This window comes from Carassius carassius, chromosome 6 (genome assembly GCF_963082965.1).
Source record: "Carassius carassius chromosome 6, fCarCar2.1, whole genome shotgun sequence".
NCBI classification, from domain to species: Eukaryota; Metazoa; Chordata; class Actinopteri; order Cypriniformes; family Cyprinidae; genus Carassius; species Carassius carassius.
In genome coordinates, this window is record NC_081760.1 from 24,464,323 (window position 1) to 24,485,225 (window position 20,903).

The 20,903-nt window shown below is 40.6% G+C and overlaps 1 protein-coding gene across 1 annotated transcript in view; it reads left to right on the top strand.

The window, feature by feature from the left end:
* LOC132142520 (dehydrogenase/reductase SDR family member on chromosome X-like) overlaps positions 1-20,903 on the top strand; it is an 82,164-nt gene that overhangs the window by 44,039 nt on the left and 17,222 nt on the right. The window contains exon 2 of the mRNA XM_059552452.1: positions 5,147-5,223. Coding sequence (XP_059408435.1) covers positions 5,147-5,223 — 77 coding nt within the window. The remainder of the gene's footprint in view (positions 1-5,146; positions 5,224-20,903) is intronic.

A 20,903-nucleotide genomic window follows, 5' to 3' on the forward strand; every position in this document is an offset into this window, starting at 1 on the left:
TCAAATGAATCAAGTATCAACATTTAAACCTCTGTTCATTCTCAATAAGAGCTTCTCTAGATGTCTTACAGAAATAAAGTCACAGAACCTTGTAAGGAGGATCTGTGAACATCTATATCGGACGTACAGAAGACATAAAAAACATAAAAAAGACGTCATAAAAACATTCCGTCTCCTCAGTGGATGTCTTTTCAACGTTTGCAAAGACATAAAAAGACGTCCACTGGACGTAACTTTGCCCAGTGGATTAGGTTGATGTTAAAATGTGCAATATAGTAATTTTCACGTAATAGTCCCTTTAAAAACAAACAAAAATGTTAAATACATGTGACTTCATGCCACAAGACTGCTAACTTATAATGGTATAATTAACACTGGATTTATTTAACATTTGTGCTTTATGTACCTGTACCATGTGTTGAGTTCTGTGTAAAATGCATTGAGTAAGTTAATATACATTGTGATTAATTGATGATTGAGCATTAGTGATGAACACCTGCTCTTAAAAAACAGAATCACTAAAGGAAAGAGAAACACAAGAACTACAAACGTCTTCACCCACAGCCTTGAATTCATCAAATCTCTCAAGATCTGATTAAACAACTCCTAAAACAGCTTCACCAGATTCACATTACTAACCAGACTGACTTTATTTCTGTCAGATGTCTACAGAAGATCTTATTGAGAGTTAAATAGGTTTAGGTGGTTTTTTTTCACTACCATGATGGAGGTCAGTGTTTACTTTAGTTGGGCTCTTGAACGTGACTTTTCAACAACTACGTTTTTTTTTTTTTACATGCTGTAACAATGTATCTTTAGAACTTGTTATAGCAAAAAAAAAGTCAACAGAAGAAATAAATCTGTTATTGTTGTTTATAGATTGACAAGAACAAACACTATTATTTCTGATTCAATCATTGGTCCCTTCTCTTATTGAATATTTATACTACAGCAAAATAAGAAACAATGCTGAGCCATAAGTTATGAAAGACTGTTAAAAACATTTTACTCATAAAAAAAAAAACCTTTGCTGAAATTTAGACAGAAAAATCAAGAATCAGTGTATGAATCACAACAATGGTGAAAATCCACAAAATAAACCGATAAGTTCTGAACTTCACAAAACATGCTACTAAAACTTAAGACAAAAGCAAAATTATAAGCACATAAGAATTCAAGAAAATAAGTGAACAATTCAGGGGCATAATTTATTCATGCTGCAATGCATGCTGGGAGTCATGGATGAGTTTTATCCTGTGTTGGTACCCAGCATGCATTGCATCATGAACCTTTTGATTGTCACCATCGTTAAGATTCATATGCTGATTGTTGATGTCTCTCTTTGAGTGTTGCGGACACTGCTGGCCAAAATATTTAAAACTCAAACTGTCGTTAAATCCATATGTTCTGGTAATCACATTACTGTTCAATCTTATAAGATTGAAGAAACAAAAAATTGTGTAATTCACTCACATATTTCAACATCAAAATAATATTTGATTACTATAGCAACACTTCAAGTCAGTCTAGTAGATAATGCCTGACAGAAACGCCATAATCACTTGACTATCAATATTAATATTGCTGTAACAGAAGTACCATAAAGATACAAATATAACAATGAAACAAAATTTAAAGTACAAAGTCAAGGGTCAGTATCCCAGCTAAAGCAAACACTGATCTCCACAATGGTGACGTCAAATGAAACAGTAACATTATCATCTAAATCTCTGTAATTCTTAATAAGATATTCTGATCTCTGATCTCTGATCTGATAGAAATAAAGTCAGTCTGGTTAGTAATGAGTGAAGTTGGTAAAGCTGTTTGTTGATTGTTTAAATCTTCAGTTGATTTCATCTAAGGCTGTGGCTGAAGTCAGTTGTATTTCATGTGTTTGTCGTCTTTTTTTTTTCTTCAGTAATTCTACTCGTTAACAGCAGCTGTTGATCAGTGTCTGAATTTACTCATTAGTTTTCATTGTCTCTGTCAGGTGGACTATATTAGTAAACTCATGTAGGTAATAGTGAATAAGGGTGTAGGGTGTGATTTGAAACACAGCCGCTGAGTGTCGACTTTGAACGTTGTTAATTTACGATATATAGCAGCAGGCTTCCTTCTCGAAAATGATGAATATTACCCAGAATGCACTGTTTTAATGAAAAACAGTATGTTACTGTCGAAATTTGGCCATTTTTACAGCGATTTTTAACAGTGTAGAGCATGAATTCTGAGTATGGATCACCATACTTGGCTGAATGTCATGTCACTTTTCACTTTAAAATTGTGTATGCTTATAGATAATAGGCCTTGTGTTCAGTAAACAAAAAATATTTTGTTCTGATATTTTTTAGCTTAACATGACTATTTATGTTGTGACAACTTTTTTTTGTGACAAAAAAGCGCTTGCAATAAGTTGCCTTATTTTTTTAAGTTGATGCAACTTTTTTTTTACAGTGTATTATATATTTAACTAACTTGGTTATATTAGATATTTAATTAGAGAAATAATTTTATTTACTATAGCTGTATTATTTCTGGGTTATGATTATTTCTAACTTTGTATTTAAGGCCCTAAGAAATCCATTTTATTATTTTATAATTTTTGTGTTTTCTTATTATAATTTTTCCATTGCATTTGAATGATCTTAATTGTGTACTTTATTTTTGGAAGTTTGTAATGTAAAGACCTTTGAGTGACAAGAGTTTTATCTAATGAAATGGTGAAATGTTCATCAAGTGATCTCTCAGAGCAGTAAAAGGAACTGCACCACACTCATTCATGAAGAGACACTCGGAACATGCAGACTAATAGTCTTGCCCATGGTGGGAGAGGTTGGAATGGAAGATTCAGATTCTGTCTGGAAGTTTTGGTTGGTATTCTGTCTCTATATTCATTAAAGTAAAACAACTAATAAAATAAAAATAAAACTGTGACATTTACAGTAAAATACCGGTAGCTGTGGTTGCATATAATAAATATACGTAGAAGGTGCACAGTGTTATTCACACAAACACTGAATATATATGATACTGAAATAATGCAATAAACATTACTTTAACAACATTAGCTGTAAGATAAAACACTACTGTACAAAACTGATAAGGAAAAACTGTAAATTGTACTTGTAAATTTGCCATGACTTTTATTTTTTCACTTCCAAAAACAGTTATTCACATTATGAAGTATGGAAACTTACTGTTAAGCTGTTAACAGCTTTTTACTGTAGCATTTTTACAGTCTTTTACTGTTAAAATCACAATATATTTTTACAGTGAACCTACCATAAAGATTACAGACCCTTCATTTCTTTGTAAGTGGGCAAACTTACAAAATCATCAGGGGATCAAATAAATATTTTCCACACTGTGTGTGTGTGTGTGTGTCTGTGTCTGTGTGTATATATATATATATATATATATATATATATATACACACACACACACACACACACACACACACACACACACACACACACACACAGTGGAATATTTTTATGTAGTGTCTCATTTCATAAGCTGAAAGCCCAAAGGGCTCATTGAGGTAAACACAACAGCATTCAGATTCACAGTAGAGCAACTTGCAGATAATGCAGTTTTTAAAGCTTGGGTTTGAGTTTATATGTTTACTTTGTCTATGAACATAATGAGAAATAAAACACTGACTCAAATTTTACACATACATGGACGTGTTCTGACAAGCGCATGAACAATTCCGCTAAACATTTCATTTAAAAGACATCCTTGAAGTATCACTGCTCTTTTATAGCGCCTCCTGTGTACATTTCTTGCTGTCCACCCCTGCAGGCATGTAATGGTCTAATTCTCACTTGGGAGCCATTATTAGCTTGAAGGTTTGTCCCGTCAGACTAAATGAATGATAAGTCTAATTAAAGTTGATGGAGAACAAGAACAGGAAGGATGAGTGGGTAAAACTCCAGCTTCTGTTTCCATGAGTGGGATTGTGACCCCCATTAAGCAGAGATATAAAGACCCATCATATTACTCCGATAAGGTGTTAGAGACCAAGTTCCATATATGGCCTGTTAATTAAAAATGGAGCAGGTGTCAAAAAAGAACATGTATAAGTGTTACATCAAAGAAAATCACAACAGACTGATAGTTAATTTACAATTTTCAAGATTATAAACATAAAAATAAAAATGGGCCTAACTTTAAATAATTTTTTTAAGATGTACAGTATATTTTGAGATGTATTGTCAAGACTATTGATTTACAATTCAATAACCAGGCAATACACTGCCTGGTAAACATTATTGTTTGTTGGCAGTTTTGTATGCAATCTTGCTGCAGATTTTAGGGCAGTGGTGGTGACAGGTCATTTGGAATGATGGGATACATGTTCTTTTGACCTTACAAGAGCATTAGTGAGTGGAATCATTTGAAATGAGACTAATTGGGCATGTGCTTTGATGATGAATCAACAGAGTTAGCCTGCAACTACTGTTTAAAACCAAGCCCTGTAAAAAAAAGCTGACAAGATGAGTTTACTTGTTTTATATGAAGAGGGCAAATGCTTTAACTATGACCTGCATATGAAAATATACTGTGTATTCAGCATAAGTCATCTTTATTGTAGAATACTTCTGTTGTTATATTGAATACTTCATTGCTGTTATCTTATCTTGGATTTGTATCCTGAAAAAAGTTTGTTCATCTGATCGAATGAAGACCTTTTACAAAGGCTTCACATTATTGGATGACTCAGTATTATTGCTATTCACATGCTTGTGTCGTCCTTGAGCAATTCATTATGTGTGTTTACCAGGGTTGTGTGCCATTCAGAATTGAATTGAAAATGCTTTTTAAAATTTTGCATTGGTAGCAAACAGGATTCATAAATGCAATTCAGAAATGTTGGCCTTGTTTGAATGTTTTGAAGAAACCCAAAAATTTTAATTCTGTCCTTTACTTGCTCTCATGTTATTCCAAACCTTTCCTTCTTCTGTGGAACGTAAGAAGATATTCTGAGAAATGTCTCTTCTTTCATGTTCCACAGAAGAAAGACACATAAATAAGTCATATAGGTGTGGGATGTCTTGAGCATGTGTAAATTGACATTTTTGAAGCTTTACATATATTGTTGAATTTTCTGAAGGTACTGATTTTGTAATCTTTTTGCTTTCAGTGGAGTTCATGTACCTGGATTTGGCTTCTCTGACATATGTACCAAAGGTTTGCCTCTACACGTCCTTGTCAATAATGGTATGTAAATTACTCAATTTCTCCAGTTTTTCTAAAAAGACGAATCATTAGGCCACAAACAGTTATGCTGTAATAGTTAATATTCTGTCATATTTGCTGTGTCTAATGTTACGTTTATTTATTTAAAGCATTACTATTGTTAACAATAAATTCATAATAGGGATGTAACAGCACAAAAATGATAATTTGGTATGTACCTCAGGTTTGACATGTTTTGGTATAGCAGGTGGAAAAACTGAACATAAAATTGCTTTTTTTTTTTTTAAATATATTAAACAGTGGTTTACTGAACAAATTGCTCTTTTTTAAACCTCAATTGCTATTTATTATTATATAAAAATAAAAAAAATTAAAAATAAAATAAAAAGATTAATGCAAACATGTAAACTGCACATAATGCATTTTTTTAAGTAACTTAAATTATAAAATGTCTATCAATTACATAGTGGCTGTCATAACTTGTTTCATAACAGATTTATTTAAACATACATTAAATAATTAAGACATCACTAACAGGTAAAGTAAAATAAGTAAAATTGTTTTGTTTACAAGCAGTTTTACTGACATCTTTTCAAGGTTGAAACACTGATTGTGTTTACCTGGGGATTACCTCGGGCATGAGATGTTCATGTTTATTTCATGTTAAAACTAGTAGTAAAGAGCAGTTCTCAAAGTGGGTGCCTTGGGGTGCCGTGACAGCTGTCCAGGGGTGCCGCTGAATTTGAGCTTTTTTCCAGTTTAAACAACCTAAAATACTATCACCTGTTTCAAATTATATTAGACTCAAAATGATTAATAGATGCACACATAATAATAATAATAATAATAATAATAATAATAATAATAATAATAATAATAATAATAATAATAATAATAATAATAATAATTATAATACAAGGAAGGAATAACTGACGTCTCGTTTAATTACAAAAAAAAAAAAAGGGAGGCTTACCGTAATTAAGTTCTTGTTTGACTAAATTAATATAAGCTATTCTGTGTCTTAGGACAAGTTCAGTTAGAACAAGTTCAGTAAAACATATTTTTTTATTTCTAAGATAGAAAGGAATAGCAAAATCTAAAAAAGAAAACAATATAACATTTGTAAAACAGTGGAATGTGACTGGGGCCAGTGGCATCTATTGGTCGCTGAATTTCTGTGGCTCAGCTGCATGTGGATCACAAGCTGTGTGTGTGTGTGGATTGGGCAAGGCTAAAAGGATGGAACAAAAATCTCACAATGCAAATTAGTCAAATAGAATCGACTCAGAAGAGATGTGAATGAATGCACGCGACTAGCCTGATCCACAAATGCACATTTTAAACGCTACATGCACAAATTATGATCTACTTTTATTAAAACTATAACATTTGTATTCACAGATATGTCTCTATTTGAACAAAATGCTGCATATTAATATAAATTTCTTAACTTTTCAGACACCGGTTGAAAAGCATTTGTTTCAGTTTAGTGACGAACATTTTCAAATTTTTCAAATAATGTACACATTAATAAATTGCACTGGGCCCTGTTTGTTGGTGTGTGGGGGGGAGGTGAAATAGAACTAGACATAATTAATGCACGCGTGTCATCTGATCCACTTATACACGAATGTTTCACCTCATATTATGTCTTTTGTGATGCATTCAAAACAAATTAATACTGCTGTATATGCTTCATTTGTTGTTTGCTCATCTGGATTTAACTTAATATATTTATGTACATTTATATATTTATAGTTACTTTTAGTTTAATTGGCTTGGGGTGCCAAAAAAAAAATAAAAAATAAATAAAGTACAAAAAACAATACAAAGTGGTGCAATGCTTTCAAAAGGTTTGGGAACCACTGGTAAAGAGGAAGATCACGCTCACCCGTGCTCTGCGCTCATTTGAACTGGGGCATCTATACAGTGATCTGTCACACCACATCAAATCAATACTGAAAATGCAGTACTTGTTACAGTATTTATTATTTTAGGCCAATATTCATTTTTCTGTAGACATTTTAACATTTCACATTATATAAATGAACGTGTAATGAACAAACATGAAAAAGCAATAAATAATAGTATATTTTGTTTACATTAAGATTTATTAATGCTGCAAAATTACTGTTCATTGTTAGTTTGTGATACAAAATGCATTCATGTTAACAACTTGAACCTGTGAAGTATTTGCTAATTATCATTTATAAGTGCCATATATCTTGTCTATAAACCTGAAATCTCTTGTGTCCTCTTAAGCTCACTGTGTTGGACATGTCTGGTCTGTGTCCTGAGGGCCTTAGGGATTGTTTGTTTTAACTGAGTGACTTTTATTTAGAAACCTGCCCCAGGGAATGTCTCAAAATGACAGGAGCAGTCACACACTGTCCTCTCCATAACAGAGAGAATTAATAATTCATGCTCCCCTTTTTCTGTTTGTTCTCTGTTGCACACACCCTCCCTTCTGATGCCGGTTGATGGGCAAATGCATTTGTGCCACCCCATTGAGGGTCTAATGATGCAGAAAGGTCAATGCTTGACCCCTTTAGTGCCTCGGCTGGACAGGACACAGCATGTGTCTGAAGGAGAGTCAGGGACATTGATTGTCTCTTCAGAGATCCTTCAATCATGGATCGATAACATTAGGATGCATTAGGTTTAACTTTCCAGTAGAGCTGGGCAGTAAACAATAACATATCAATATCATAGTAAAATTTATGTTGTTCTGGACATAAATCTAACAGCTTATTAAACATAGCAGAAATAAACACAATTTATAGCGAGGGATATAAATTGAAATATATTACCTAAATGATAATGTACAGCCATGCATCACCCTGAAGGGGTTTATTGAAGAATAACTACCAGCTGGATATACATGTTTATTATCAAGGGGTGATAAATGATAAATGTCAATGTGAAATCACGCACCTGATGGAAATTTACCACTGATTAGATAACCGGCTTTACTGACGAAATGCGCATTAATTATCTGCCGATATTTATCGTTCACCCCTATTATTATCCTTAATCCATGACAGTGTGCAAAACAACTGTTCTGACAACAAGATAATTGCTTTAAAAATATTACTGTAGACCTACTATTAACACTGAAGTCCCCTGGGGTTTATTTTACAGTGAATACAGTGGATTATTGAGGTGCAAGATGATAGCAGTTGCATTTGAAAGAAATGAGAGACAGCGTGGCAGTGTGATTTGAGAGATGTGACAGAAGCACCGGCCTCAAATACCCGGATGAGTGTTTGTTATTTGGCATTGCTAACGGCAAGAGTTTTTATCTGGCAATGAAGACCAGGACACACTAAGTGACTGTCAACTTCTGGCTATCTTGCGGGCTAGTTCTTGCAGTGTGTTACTTATTGGCTCTTGTCTGGCTCACGTTGGTGGCAGTTTGCCAGATTCAAACTGTTGAATTGGCAACGGGGTTATCAGTGAGAGTGATAACTCTGATAGACCTAGGGTTGGGAATCGAAAATTTATTCCGATTCCAGAATTGGATACTTACAGGTGCAGTGTGTAATTTTTTTGTGCCATCTAGAGGTAAGGTTTGTGAATTATCCCCCACTTACCCCTCCCTTTAGAGAAGCCATGGTTGCCGACACAGATACAGATGTCATTGGTAAAGACAGCAGAGAGCAATGAAATTTCTTTACAAAGGTAAATTAAAGAATTATATTTACTTAATTATTCAATAAATCGATGTTATTGTAAATGTTAATGTACTTGTTCATCATTGTGTCATTGTTTTATTCTCAAGAACAACAAAGTGACAAAACGTCCCCCAAAAAGGGAACGAGAACTGCGGCGAACGACAATTTGGGGGATGCCCCGCAGCATAGCGCCTCTGAAGCATGAATGAAACTAAGCCAATCTTGATTGGTGTTGCATCATGACGTAATGTGTGATGGCATATGCGGAAGCCATAAAAAGGACGGCGGCACACAACAGAGACAGCTTCTGTGATGAAACAAGCGCTCCCAGGCAGGGGGAGGTGTGGCGAAGGGACGCAGTTCTTGTTCCCTTTCTCGGGGAACAAGGGTTACAGTCGTAACCCGAGACGTTCCCCTTCGAGGGAACATCGAACTGCGTCGAAACGACACTTCGTGTTATGTGGAAGGTGGAGGATGAACCTAAAAGCAGACTGTTGTCACAGCAACACAGTTTATTATACAAAAAACAGGAAAACAAAACCCACGAGTGGGCAAAACAAGGGCAAGACTGACGAGAGTTAAACTAGACTAACACTTGACTAACTACACTATAACAAAAACAGGATCACACTACTACTTAGACAAGACTTTCAATACACTTACTCACAGACAGATCTCACACAGATTGACACGCAATGTTAGACAGTATTTGACAATATTTGGCAACAGTTGGCAAAATATGGCAATGAACCGATAAAGGACAGAGAAACACACAAGGTTATAAAGGGAGGCTAATAATGAACACAACAGGTGGAACAGGTAAATCAATGATGACAAAACTAGGGTAACAAGGGGGGCGGGGCAAGGAAACGAGACAACACAAGCACATGGCCCAAAGACAAGGCCATGTGCTTGTACACAAAACACGGGCCTGTCATGATCCTGCCACAAGACTAGAGAAAAATCAGGACATGAAGGCAGAACCATGACAGAACCCCTCCCCTCCCACAAAGACACAAACCAACAGGACATGACAAATAACACTAAAGGCAAACATGAAAAAACAATCACAGGGTTAGGGTGCAAAATCAAAAACAATAAACAAGGCAGAGGAGTTGGGGGAAGTACAAAGTTCTTAGAGGGCAGTCCAGGGTGGATGGGAGGACTGGGGGGCTTGGGTCTCCGGGACGAGGACTGAGGACTGGGACTCCGGGGGAACTTGGCTGGAGACACATGAGGGGATGACTTGGGGGAAACAGTAGGCAGCTTGACAGGGGAGACAGGAGGTGACACAACAGGAGACAAGACAGGGGAAACTGCGGGTGACTCTGGAGCAGAAGCAAGTATAGAGCTCCCCATCTCTGAATCGGGGAGATCATCGTCTGCAGCAGACTGGGGTATGGCGCTCACGGCAGCTGACTGGGGTATGGCGCTCACGGCAGCTGACTGGGGTATGGCGCTCACGGCAGCTGACTGGGGTACGGCACTCACGGCAGCTGACTGGGGTACGGCGCTCACGGCAGCTGCCTGGGGTACGGCGCTCGTAGAATCTGTGGACTCAGTACAAGACATGACTGACTTGCCAGGGGCTTCAAGAATCTGGACAAGACGCTTTAAGTATTCAGCCAAAGTGTCAGCAGCGACGAGGACAGGCATCTCTTGATGCGCGGAAACAGCCCGCAAGACAGCTTCAGCTGCTGTATCGGCCGCGACTCTCTCTGCGGTACTCATAATAGCGGGCTCTGGGACAGCACCTGGGACAGCGCTTACAGTAGCGGGCTCTGGGACAGCACCTGGGAGAGCGCTTGCAGTAGTGGGCTCTGGGACAGCACTTAGGACAGCGCTTGCAGCAGCGGGCTCGGGAACAGCAGGCTCAGGAACAGCGCTTGGAGTAGCGGGCTCTGGGACCTGCTGAGATGAAGGACGAGAGGCTCCCTTTCTCCTCTTCTTTCTCTTAGGTCGCGGTGTGGTAGTCATAGCCGGACTTGTGACCGGCCGGAGAAGCTCAGCGGGATCTGTTACCTGAGTGGGGAGGGCAGTCACAGGCAGCGCTGACTCAGTCGAGGACGACTCTGATGAAGAATCCCACGAGATCCGTCTCCCTCGTTTGCCACGGAGACTTTCGGGGACGACTGAAGCCTCAGGGGTGGAAGTGGAGCCAACCTGATTCCCCTGGGTAACCACAGCCAGGACATGACCCTCCGGGATCAGTGGCAGCTTGGGTGAGAGTGACAATAAGGTGGACCCCCGCGACTCCCTCTGCGACAGACAATCCACCATATCGCCAAACGAGCAGCAGACCAGCTTCTCCAGTTCTGCCAGGGGTGGAGGAGTGTTGAGGCCCGCTATGAGGTAGCGGTTGAGGAGACTATCTGGTAGAAACAGCCTCCTCTCGTTCGCGACCCGAGCGTACTCTCTCAGGGACCGCTCTCCCTGGGGAGGAAATGGCAGCTTGCCATTCCTTGCATCGTCGGTAGCCCTCCGCCACCATTGTGCAAGGTCGTCTGTGTTGTGCTCAAAGGAGGACATACTGTCTGCTGGGTTCCTTGTTGGTCGGTTCATTCCGTTATGTGGAAGGTGGAGGATGAACCCAAAAGCAGACTGTTGTCACAGCAACACAGTTTATTATACAAAAAACAGGAAAACAAAACCCACGAGGGGGCAAAACAAGGGCAAGACTGACGAGAGATAAACTAGACTAACACTTGACTAACTACACTATAACAAAAACAGGATCACACTACTACTTAGACAAGACTTTCAATACACTTACTCACAGACAGATCTCACACAGATTGACACGCAATGTTAGACAGTATTTGACAATATTTGACAACAGTTGGCAAAATATGGCAATGAACCGACAAAGGACAGAGAAACACACAAGATTATAAAGGGAGGCTAATAATGAACACAACAGGTGGAACAGGTAAATCAATGATGACAAAACTAGGGTAACAAGGGGGGTGGGGCAAGGAAACAAGACAACACAAGCACATGGCCCAAAGACAAGGCCATGTGCTTGTACACAAAACACGGGCCTGTCATGATCCTGCCACAAGACTAGAGAAAAATCAGGACATGAAGGCAGAACCATGACACTTTGGGGGAACGAGTACCCACTATGCCACAACGAGCCCTGCCTGTCCTAGTGTGAAGCTGCGCACAGGCACATTTAGGACGAGAGCACAAGGGTGCCAGGTGTCGATGGAATGTCCAGGCTGTAAAATCTAATAAAAGTGTGAGGGGTGGCCCATCCTGCTGCAACGCAGACCTCCTGGATGGGGGCCCCTGAGAGGAGCGCTATAGAGGACGCCGTGCCTCTGTTAGAATGAGCCATCACAGCCAGAGGTGAAGGCAAATTGCACACATGGTAGGCCTTAGATATAGCTTGGACAATCCAGTTGCTATTGGTCTGTTTGGAAGCAGGAAGCCCCTTCTTGGGCGACCCGAAACAGACTAACAACTGGTCTGACTTCCGCCATGAGGAGGACCTCTGGATATATATTTTGAGAGCTCAGCCGACTTCAGCGGTTCGAAGGGGGCCTCAACCAACCCTCCGAGAACCACCGCCAGGTCCCAAGTGGGAACCCTGGTACGAGCCACAGGTCTCATCCTCCAAGCCCCATGGAGGATACGTACGACCAACGGCTGTCTCCCCAGAGGCCCATCACTCAGAGTAGCGTGGAAAGCAGAAGTGTCAGCCACGTACACCTTGAGAGTGGACGGGGTAAGACCAGCTGAGAAGCGATCTTGGAGGAACTCTGGCAACTGAAGCCACTGGGCAGTTAACTGGGTCCACCTCACGCTCTCTGCACCAAACGGTGAAAACATTCCATTTTAGGCCGTACAATTTCCTCGTAGATGGAGCTCTAGAGCTGAGTATGGTCTCCCCTACTCCTGCTGACAGGCCGGCCTCTCGGTACTGTGCTCCCTCAGGGGCCAGACCCACAGTTTCCATAGTTCAGGCCGAGGGTGAAGTATTGAGCCCTCTGCCTGTGTCAGCAGGTCCCTCCTGATGGGAGGCTCCCATGGAGGGCAGTCCAGGAGTAATATTATGCCATACTCGGGCCGGCCACAATGGGGCTACCAATAATAGACTGATGCCGTTGTGATGAGTCGTCTCTCGAGATGCGAATAGATCCACTTCCACTGGGCAGAACTTCTGACATATTGACTCCACCACCTCGAGATGGAGTCTCCATTCCCCGGGCCTCAGCCCCTGCCTTGACAGGATGTCTGCTCCCTGATTCTGATTCCCTGGGATGTATGTTGCTCTGAGAGACAACAATTGCCCCTGGGACCAAAAGAGGATCTGATGCGCCAGTCTGCATAGAAGGCGAGACCTCAGACCTCAGATGGTTTATATAGCCCACCACAGACATATTGTCCGTCCTCACAAGGACGTGATGACCCTTGAGATCCAGCTGGAAGCTCCTCAGAGCTCAGAACACCACCAACATTTCCAGGCAGTTTATATGCCAGGAGGAATGATGGTCCTGCCATAGACCTCTCGTAAAGCGGCCGTCCATGACCGCGCCCCAGCCCGTGAGGGAGGCGTCTGTTGAGGTGGCTTTCCGGCGACATGACGCTCCCAGCACGGGACCTTGGGACAGACACCAAGCTCTCTTTCACATAGATAGGGAACGAAGGCATCTGCGCGTAACCCTGATCATGCGAAATGGGTTTCCCCTCGGGGAGAACCCCTTGGTTTTCAACCACCACTGCAAGGGCCTCATGTGCAGGAGACCAAATGGAATGATATTGAATGCTGCTGCCATGAGACCTAACACTCTATGGAAATGTTGTAAAGCGATGGCCTGGCCTAGCTTTATCCTGGTCACTGTGGCCAGGATGGATTCGATCTGTGCAGGAGACAATTGTGCCCGCATCGTGACCGAATCCCACACCACTCCCAGGAACGTGGTTCTCTGGGCTGGTGCCAACACACTCTTTTTCGTGTTGAGTCTCAAACCCAGGCTCTGGATGTGGGCAAGGACAACATCTTGATGCCAAACTGCCAGCTCTTGTGACTGGGCTAGAATCAGCCAGTCGTCGATATAATTGAGAACCCTGAGACCCTGAAGCCTCAGCGGTGCTAGAGCTGCATCTTACATTTTGTAAATGTGCAAGGGGAGAGAGTTAGGCCAAACGGAGGAACTCAATATTGGTACGCCTCGCCCCCGAAGGACCTCGATCGCTCCCCCACGGGTGGGGCTGCCCGCAGAGGGCCTAAGCTGGCTAGTACCTCTTTGTTGAAGCCTTCTTCGCCTGCAGGACGGCCCTCATGTCGCCCGGCTTAGGCTGAGTCTTCGGCTGAGAGCGTCGCTTCTAGAGCCCCCCCTCAGGTAGCCTGGGGGCACAGACGACGCTCTCAGCCGAAGACTCTCTTTTTGCGCCTGCCTGTAGGCGGAGGAGCTGGCGGATGGCTGCGGCTGCCCGCTTGGGGCAGGCTTCTTAGGCTTTGAGCGGCGAGGGAGGTATTGTCTGAAGGCTGCAGATTATTCTGCGCCTTCTGAAACCTGTCGACGATGACATTATACTTACCTAGTCGCCGAACAGGCTAGAAGGCGAACCTTCTTCAACTACGCCATAACTTCCGGAGTTGGACCCTCGCCCTCATCAATATCATTAAGAAGGTCGGCCTGGTACGCCTGCAGTACTGCCAGTATATGCAGACTAGCACCAGCCCGACCCGCAGCCATATAAACCCTGCCCACTAACGTAGATGTATCAGCATGGCTTAGTGGGCAGCACTGGGGTTTTTAGGGATGATGCAGACTCCCATAACCATTCACATAACCGTTCTCTCGCCCCCCAAAGATATTACTATAGTTAGCACAGGGGGGTTGGACACGCGAGATAAGTGTGGTTTGTTCCACAATTTACACAACTCGTTGTGTATACTTGTATACTTGACTTATTCTTACAAAAAGTCTAAATATATTTGAGCTATACTCCTAGAATCCATGTTTTCATTATTATACGATAGAGGGCGCTAGTACACATATTCTGCACAGAATTTCCAAAAAACAAAACAAAACAAAAAAAAAAACAAGTGAAGAAAAAAAGGATACAGACTATACAGATACTAACACATGTAATCTAACATGACACGTTTCCCCAAAACTGTAACGTCATGTAAATTCTGTGGGTTGTTCTTATGAAATTCTGTGGGTTGTTAATCTCTTATGGCTTGTTTGGTGGATGTGAAGGCTTAGCTTTCATTACATTTTTTAAATTTTTAATGAAAAGAAAACTGAAATTATTGTTTTCAGCCTGTCTGAATTTTCATACTACCCGAAATTGGATTTGGGTGGGATGTTATTGTGTCTGAAATCATGGGTAAATAACCTGGGTTTCATTTTTGATGATGACCTAAAGTTTGACCGTCAAATTAATTCACTTGTCAAAACTTGCTTTTTCCGTCTGTGTTTACTTTCTAAAGCAAAGCCTTTTCTTTCTTTTAAATATTTTGAAAAAGTAATTTACACCTTTATTTTATCTAGGCTGGATTATTGCAACTCACTTTATTTTGGGATTAGCCAGACAGCTTTATCCCATCTACAGTTTGTTCAAAATGCTGCGGTTCAACTCTTGAGTGGGGTTAAAAAGAGGGAGCATATTACTCCTATTTTACGCTAACTACACTGGTTGTCTGTTTAATTTTACAGTAGATTTCAAAATGTTGCTCCTTGTTAATAAATCTCGAAATGGTTTAGCCCTTACCTATCTATGTGAGTTATCCAAATAATTATTTGTAATTCCTAAATTACAATGATTCGTCTGTTTCATTCCTCAACTTTGACATGTGCGATTACAGTGTTGTGACTTATTGGTTCATCCGTGCAGTTTATAGTCACATCAGTGTGATTTGAACTTTTACATTTGCGTTTGCATTGCCAAGTGGAAAAACACAGACCCTATTTTATTGAAAAAGCTGGTACTATTTAATTTTCAATAAAATAGGGTTTGTTTTTCCACTTTATTTTGATAAACATAACACAGTATATAATTCATATATACAGTTTACATAAAAACCTTTTACTGTTAACCTTTACTCTTTTAGTGTTAAAAAGTTTTTTTACTGTTACAGATTTGTGAATGTCCTATAAAACACACATCAGCTGTTTTAAGATCACATTGCATCAATTAATAATAATTCACAAAGAAAAAGAGTATGTAAAGTCAAATTAAACGGGGGAATTAAAGTAATTTCAGAGGTTCTGTAGCACATATGGCTCGACGGCGGTCCTTCAGCATTGTTTCAATATAAAGCCATTTTATCCTTAAACTGGATAATTTTGGGTTCCCTTTCAGTCGGTCACTCTCAATGTCATGTCAATGACCGACGAAATTGGGATATCACTTCAATAGACCAATCTACTTCGAGTTTAAACTAAATGAGCCAATGCACATTGGCATGCAATTATTGCATCCAGCTGCCGCTGATCACAGCGTGAGTATAATAAGGCAGCAGGTGCAATTCATACCAGCTTTTCGCTTCGGAGCCGAGCGACAGTATCTTTCTAATCAACTGTGTCTTCTGTGTTTCAGAAGTTCAGCATGCTCTCGGAAGCTTTGTGTATTGGCGAGACGGCGCTTCAGCAGTGGTCGTTCCTGTGTCGAGTGGGTTGCGCACTTCAGGCTGCACTTCACCCTGTCGTGTTGCAAGCAGCCAATTCCCCTGTGCGCCTCAGCACTGAGCATTTCCTAAAGAGCAAATTTTTCTAAAAGAGCTTCACAGGTGAGTCTTTGTAAAGACGACGGATCTTCCTTATAAGGATGCCGTTTCACCCATGCATTTCTGGGTGTGATCGTTACTTGGCAACGGATGATGGTCACGATTGCTGTCTCAGTTGTCAGGGCAAGGAGCTGTGGACCAGAAGAACTCTGGAAGAACTCGGAAACCGCTACTGTCACAAGCTCCACCACAAGCACTGGACCTCACTCATCCTCCTCCTTCGCCAGATGGCAGCAGCGGACAGTTTGAGAGTGTAAACAAAGGCCCTACTCACGCACCCTCTGCCAACCTGCGGAACCAGGAGAGCCCTGCACCCCACACTCACACCACACTCTGGCCTGCTCACAAGCTGCCCGAGTTAGGTCCCTGGATTCCACCTCTCTGCCCCACCACAGGTATTGTCTGTGGTTCCGCTAGCTGGCTTCTATGGACCATCAGCCTCGGCTATTCGATTAAGTTTGCCCGGCATCCACTTAAGTTCAGCAGTATCCGCTTCACTACAGTGAAAGCAGCCAATGCCCAGGCAGAGATCGCAGTCCTACTGGAGAAGGACATGATAGAGCCGGTCCCTCCAGCCGATATGAGGACGTCACTTACACTGCTCGGCCTGTGACATATGAGACCGCTCCAGCACTGAGTCACGAGGTGGGCGTGGAAGTGCGGCACTCACCGGGTCCAAGTTACACCGGCCTGTTGCCAAACCCTCAACCCGTGGTCAGATCTTGCATTCCTTTGGGCAGGGGTGCCCCTAGAACAGATCTCCAGTCATGCTGTGGTTTGCACGTACAACAGGCATGTAGTCTCAGTGGTTTGGAAGGGCCTGCAGCTGCATTGGCACATCATTTGCCTAGAGTTGTTAGCAGTGTGGTAGTGGACCCCATCACTTTGGCAAGAGCACCATCTACGAGACACGCTTATGCCTTTAAGTGGAACCGGTTCGTCGAGTGGTGTTCTTCTCGCCGAGAGGACCCCTGAAGATGCCCGATTGCGGTCGTGCTTTCCATTCTGTAGCAAGGGCTGAAGCGAAGGCTGTCTCCCCCCACACTCAAAGTCACTCAAAGTGGCTGCTATTGCTGCGTACCATGACCCCATGAATGGGAAGTCCTAGTGAGGTAGTGACCAATTTCGTTGGTCATTGACGTGGCGTCGAGAGAGACCAACTGAAAGGGAACGTCTCGGTTATGTATGGTAACCCTCGTTCCCTGAACCAGGGAACACAGACGTCATGTCCCGTCGCCAGGGTTGCTGTACCACCGCTGACCTGCCAGGTCACCGGCTCTGCTCATCAGCGAAAACCTGGTATGCATTGCACCTGCTGCCTTATTATACTCACGCTGTGATCAGCGGCAGCTGGATGCAATAATTGCATGCCAATGTGCATTGGCTTATTTAGTTTAAACTCGAAGTAGATTGGTCTATCTAAGCGATATCCCAATTTTGTCAGTCATTGACGTGACATCTCTATTCCCTACTTCAGGGAACGAGGGTTACCATACGTAACTGAGACGTTTCTTTTCAGATCACTTACATTTATGGATGTGAAACTTGCCCTAATTTGAAATTTTTTATATAAAAATATAACTTATGTCCAAAAAAATAAAAATCATGTTTATCTTTTTTTATTGCAGAACAACTATACTTGCATGTAAATATATCATACACAGAGAATTTACACAGTATGCTCACTATACTAATCAAATACATTATATAGGAAATTACAAAACCGAAATAACAAGTGAAATGTTATATATATATTAGGGGTGTAACGGTACGCAAAAATCACGGTTCGGTACGTACCTCGGTTTTAAAGTCACGGTTCGGTTCATTTTCGGTACAGTTAGGGAAAGAAATGGAAACATTAAACTGCAGGTTGTTCATTACTATATACATTTTTATTTTAAAAATATATATAACTTTGCCAAAGTGTAAAGTTGCAGCATCAACAGTTTCAGTTTTTAGACCTGCTCAGATTTCGTTATTGCGTTGGACCGATCGGAAATTAAGAGAAAAGGTCTGTTTAAATGCCGACGGGAACTGCGTCTGAATTACAATCATTTTTTTCCTAGTTGTAGTGATGGCTTTTTGAAAACCTTAGGCCGGTGACACACTGGCATATTGCACCTGTCAAACATAGTCTATTTTGCCGTCAATACTGTTGACGGTGTCCTTTATCAGTAGGCTTTATATTTATGCTCAACATGAAGTATAGATATTGTTGTCGTGAAGACAAGATCCTGGTCTGTCTGCAGCCTCCCTCTGTGTCACCTACAGTAGCAGCAGCGTGCCATCGCCGCGTCAGGCACGATTCCGTCACGCAACTGACACACAGCAGAAATGCCACGCACGCTCACACCACGCAGCCAGTGTGTCACCGGCCTTAGAATCAGCTGCAGGGCGGGACTTGCGCTGAACGCGGAGACATCTGCCACTTAATATGCTCGTTTTGAAAATGTACTTACTGTATGTTCCGTGCACAAAATTTTGCATTCGGTCATTCGTTACACACGTGCACCGTACCGAAAGCCCTGTACCGAAATGGTCCGGTACGAATACACGTACCGTTACACCCCTAATATATATAGTATATTTTGTGTTTATATGTAATCATTATCATCTGAATCTGAAAGCCTAGTCTAAAGTCTATAACATTTCTACTGTTGCTGCAAGCTAGCCTTCAAACCATCTAAAGCAGAAAAACGTTTGCAAAAGAACCCGACTGTAAGTACATTAACATTATTAGTCTTAAATATTAACGTATGCCTTTATATATCAAGTTGTACCTGCATTTTCCCAAGAAGTCTCTGGTGTAAATGTATAACGGAAGTACAGATACACTGTTTTGTAGGAAAGTAGAAGTTAGCTGACGTCATTGTGAAAAGGGTCTATTGGATGCTCAGTTCAGTGAATGGGACAGTGCATGAGAATTAAAGCAAAAGTGATGAAAACAAGCTAGCAAGTCAAGACGGCATAGACTGATCTAAGGTTTCATTTATCTTACTCAAGCATTCCAATATGCAAAGATTTTCATAAAAACATGAGCAACTTAAAATGAAGAAAGTTATAAACATAACTGATATTCAAAATGGTAACCAAGTTCTACTTTGTTTTGTAAACTGTTTTGTGGTAAATACAAATAAACTGTTTTGTGGTAAATACATTTTTATATTTTAATTTGAGTAAATTTTTAGAAGATTGAATCAATTGTTAAAGTTATCAAGTTATTTCATTAGACACCATTTTTGATGATACAGTACCTTTGTATTAAATTATAGAACACAATCCCAAAAAAATTAAAAATAAAAAAAAATTCAATGGAGAGCATAAAATGGGTTTCATAGGGCCCTAAACTGAGAGGTATCTTACTCTATGGAATTTGAACAAACAGTTTATATTTGCTTTCATTCTTGGCCTACCAAACATTGGAGAGCATGTCCTTTTCCATTAATGGTAAATGAATATTGTGATATCAGTATTGTATGATATGGGACGAAATCTCATAACATATTTTGGTGTATCGCCCAGCCCATACTTTACAGCATGAGTTTAATAATAATAATAAAAAAAATAAAAATAAAAAACCTTTGTTTCATGTTCATTTAATATGCTGTTTAATAAAATTTTTATAATCCTGATTACTGTTTTCTCCTGCACACTGAACTGTAATTCTGTTAAGAGCAAAATAATGATGAAACATGTTTTAAAGAGCAGAAGCTTATTCCGGTCTCGGTCAGGGCTTTAAACCAGATTACATCCATTTAATATTTGGATCCACCAACTTTAATTATCTTGTGGCGCTCTTTTTAAAGACATGCATTTCTGTGGAAAGATATTTTTATGTGTGAATGTGATATACGTTCTTCACATCTTTTCATCAAAACTATTATTTCTTCTCAGCACGAACATGAATTAACAAGAAATAGACACATTAAGAACATTAGTGGAGGAAGTGGTTATTCACTAGTTCAGCTTCATATGAAGACATCTCTGAAATCCTTCTGTGTGCACTAAAAGCTGTTAAAAAAACGCAAATCAATAAACCAGCAATACCTAATCCACAGTATTCAGAGAGCTGCATGCAGTAAAGTGTTCTCAAAGCAACTGAAGTTTATCGCTTTTCAAACCGGAGGAAAGAGTGACTAAGAAGGGACTCATGAGTCATTTTCAAGGTGTGAATTCTTGATCAAGCCTAGTAGGATTCTTCCTGCATATTCTGTCTGTTTACAATATATCACCTATGATGTTCCTGTCTGCAGCTGGTGATATGCTTATTCCGGAGAGGGGGA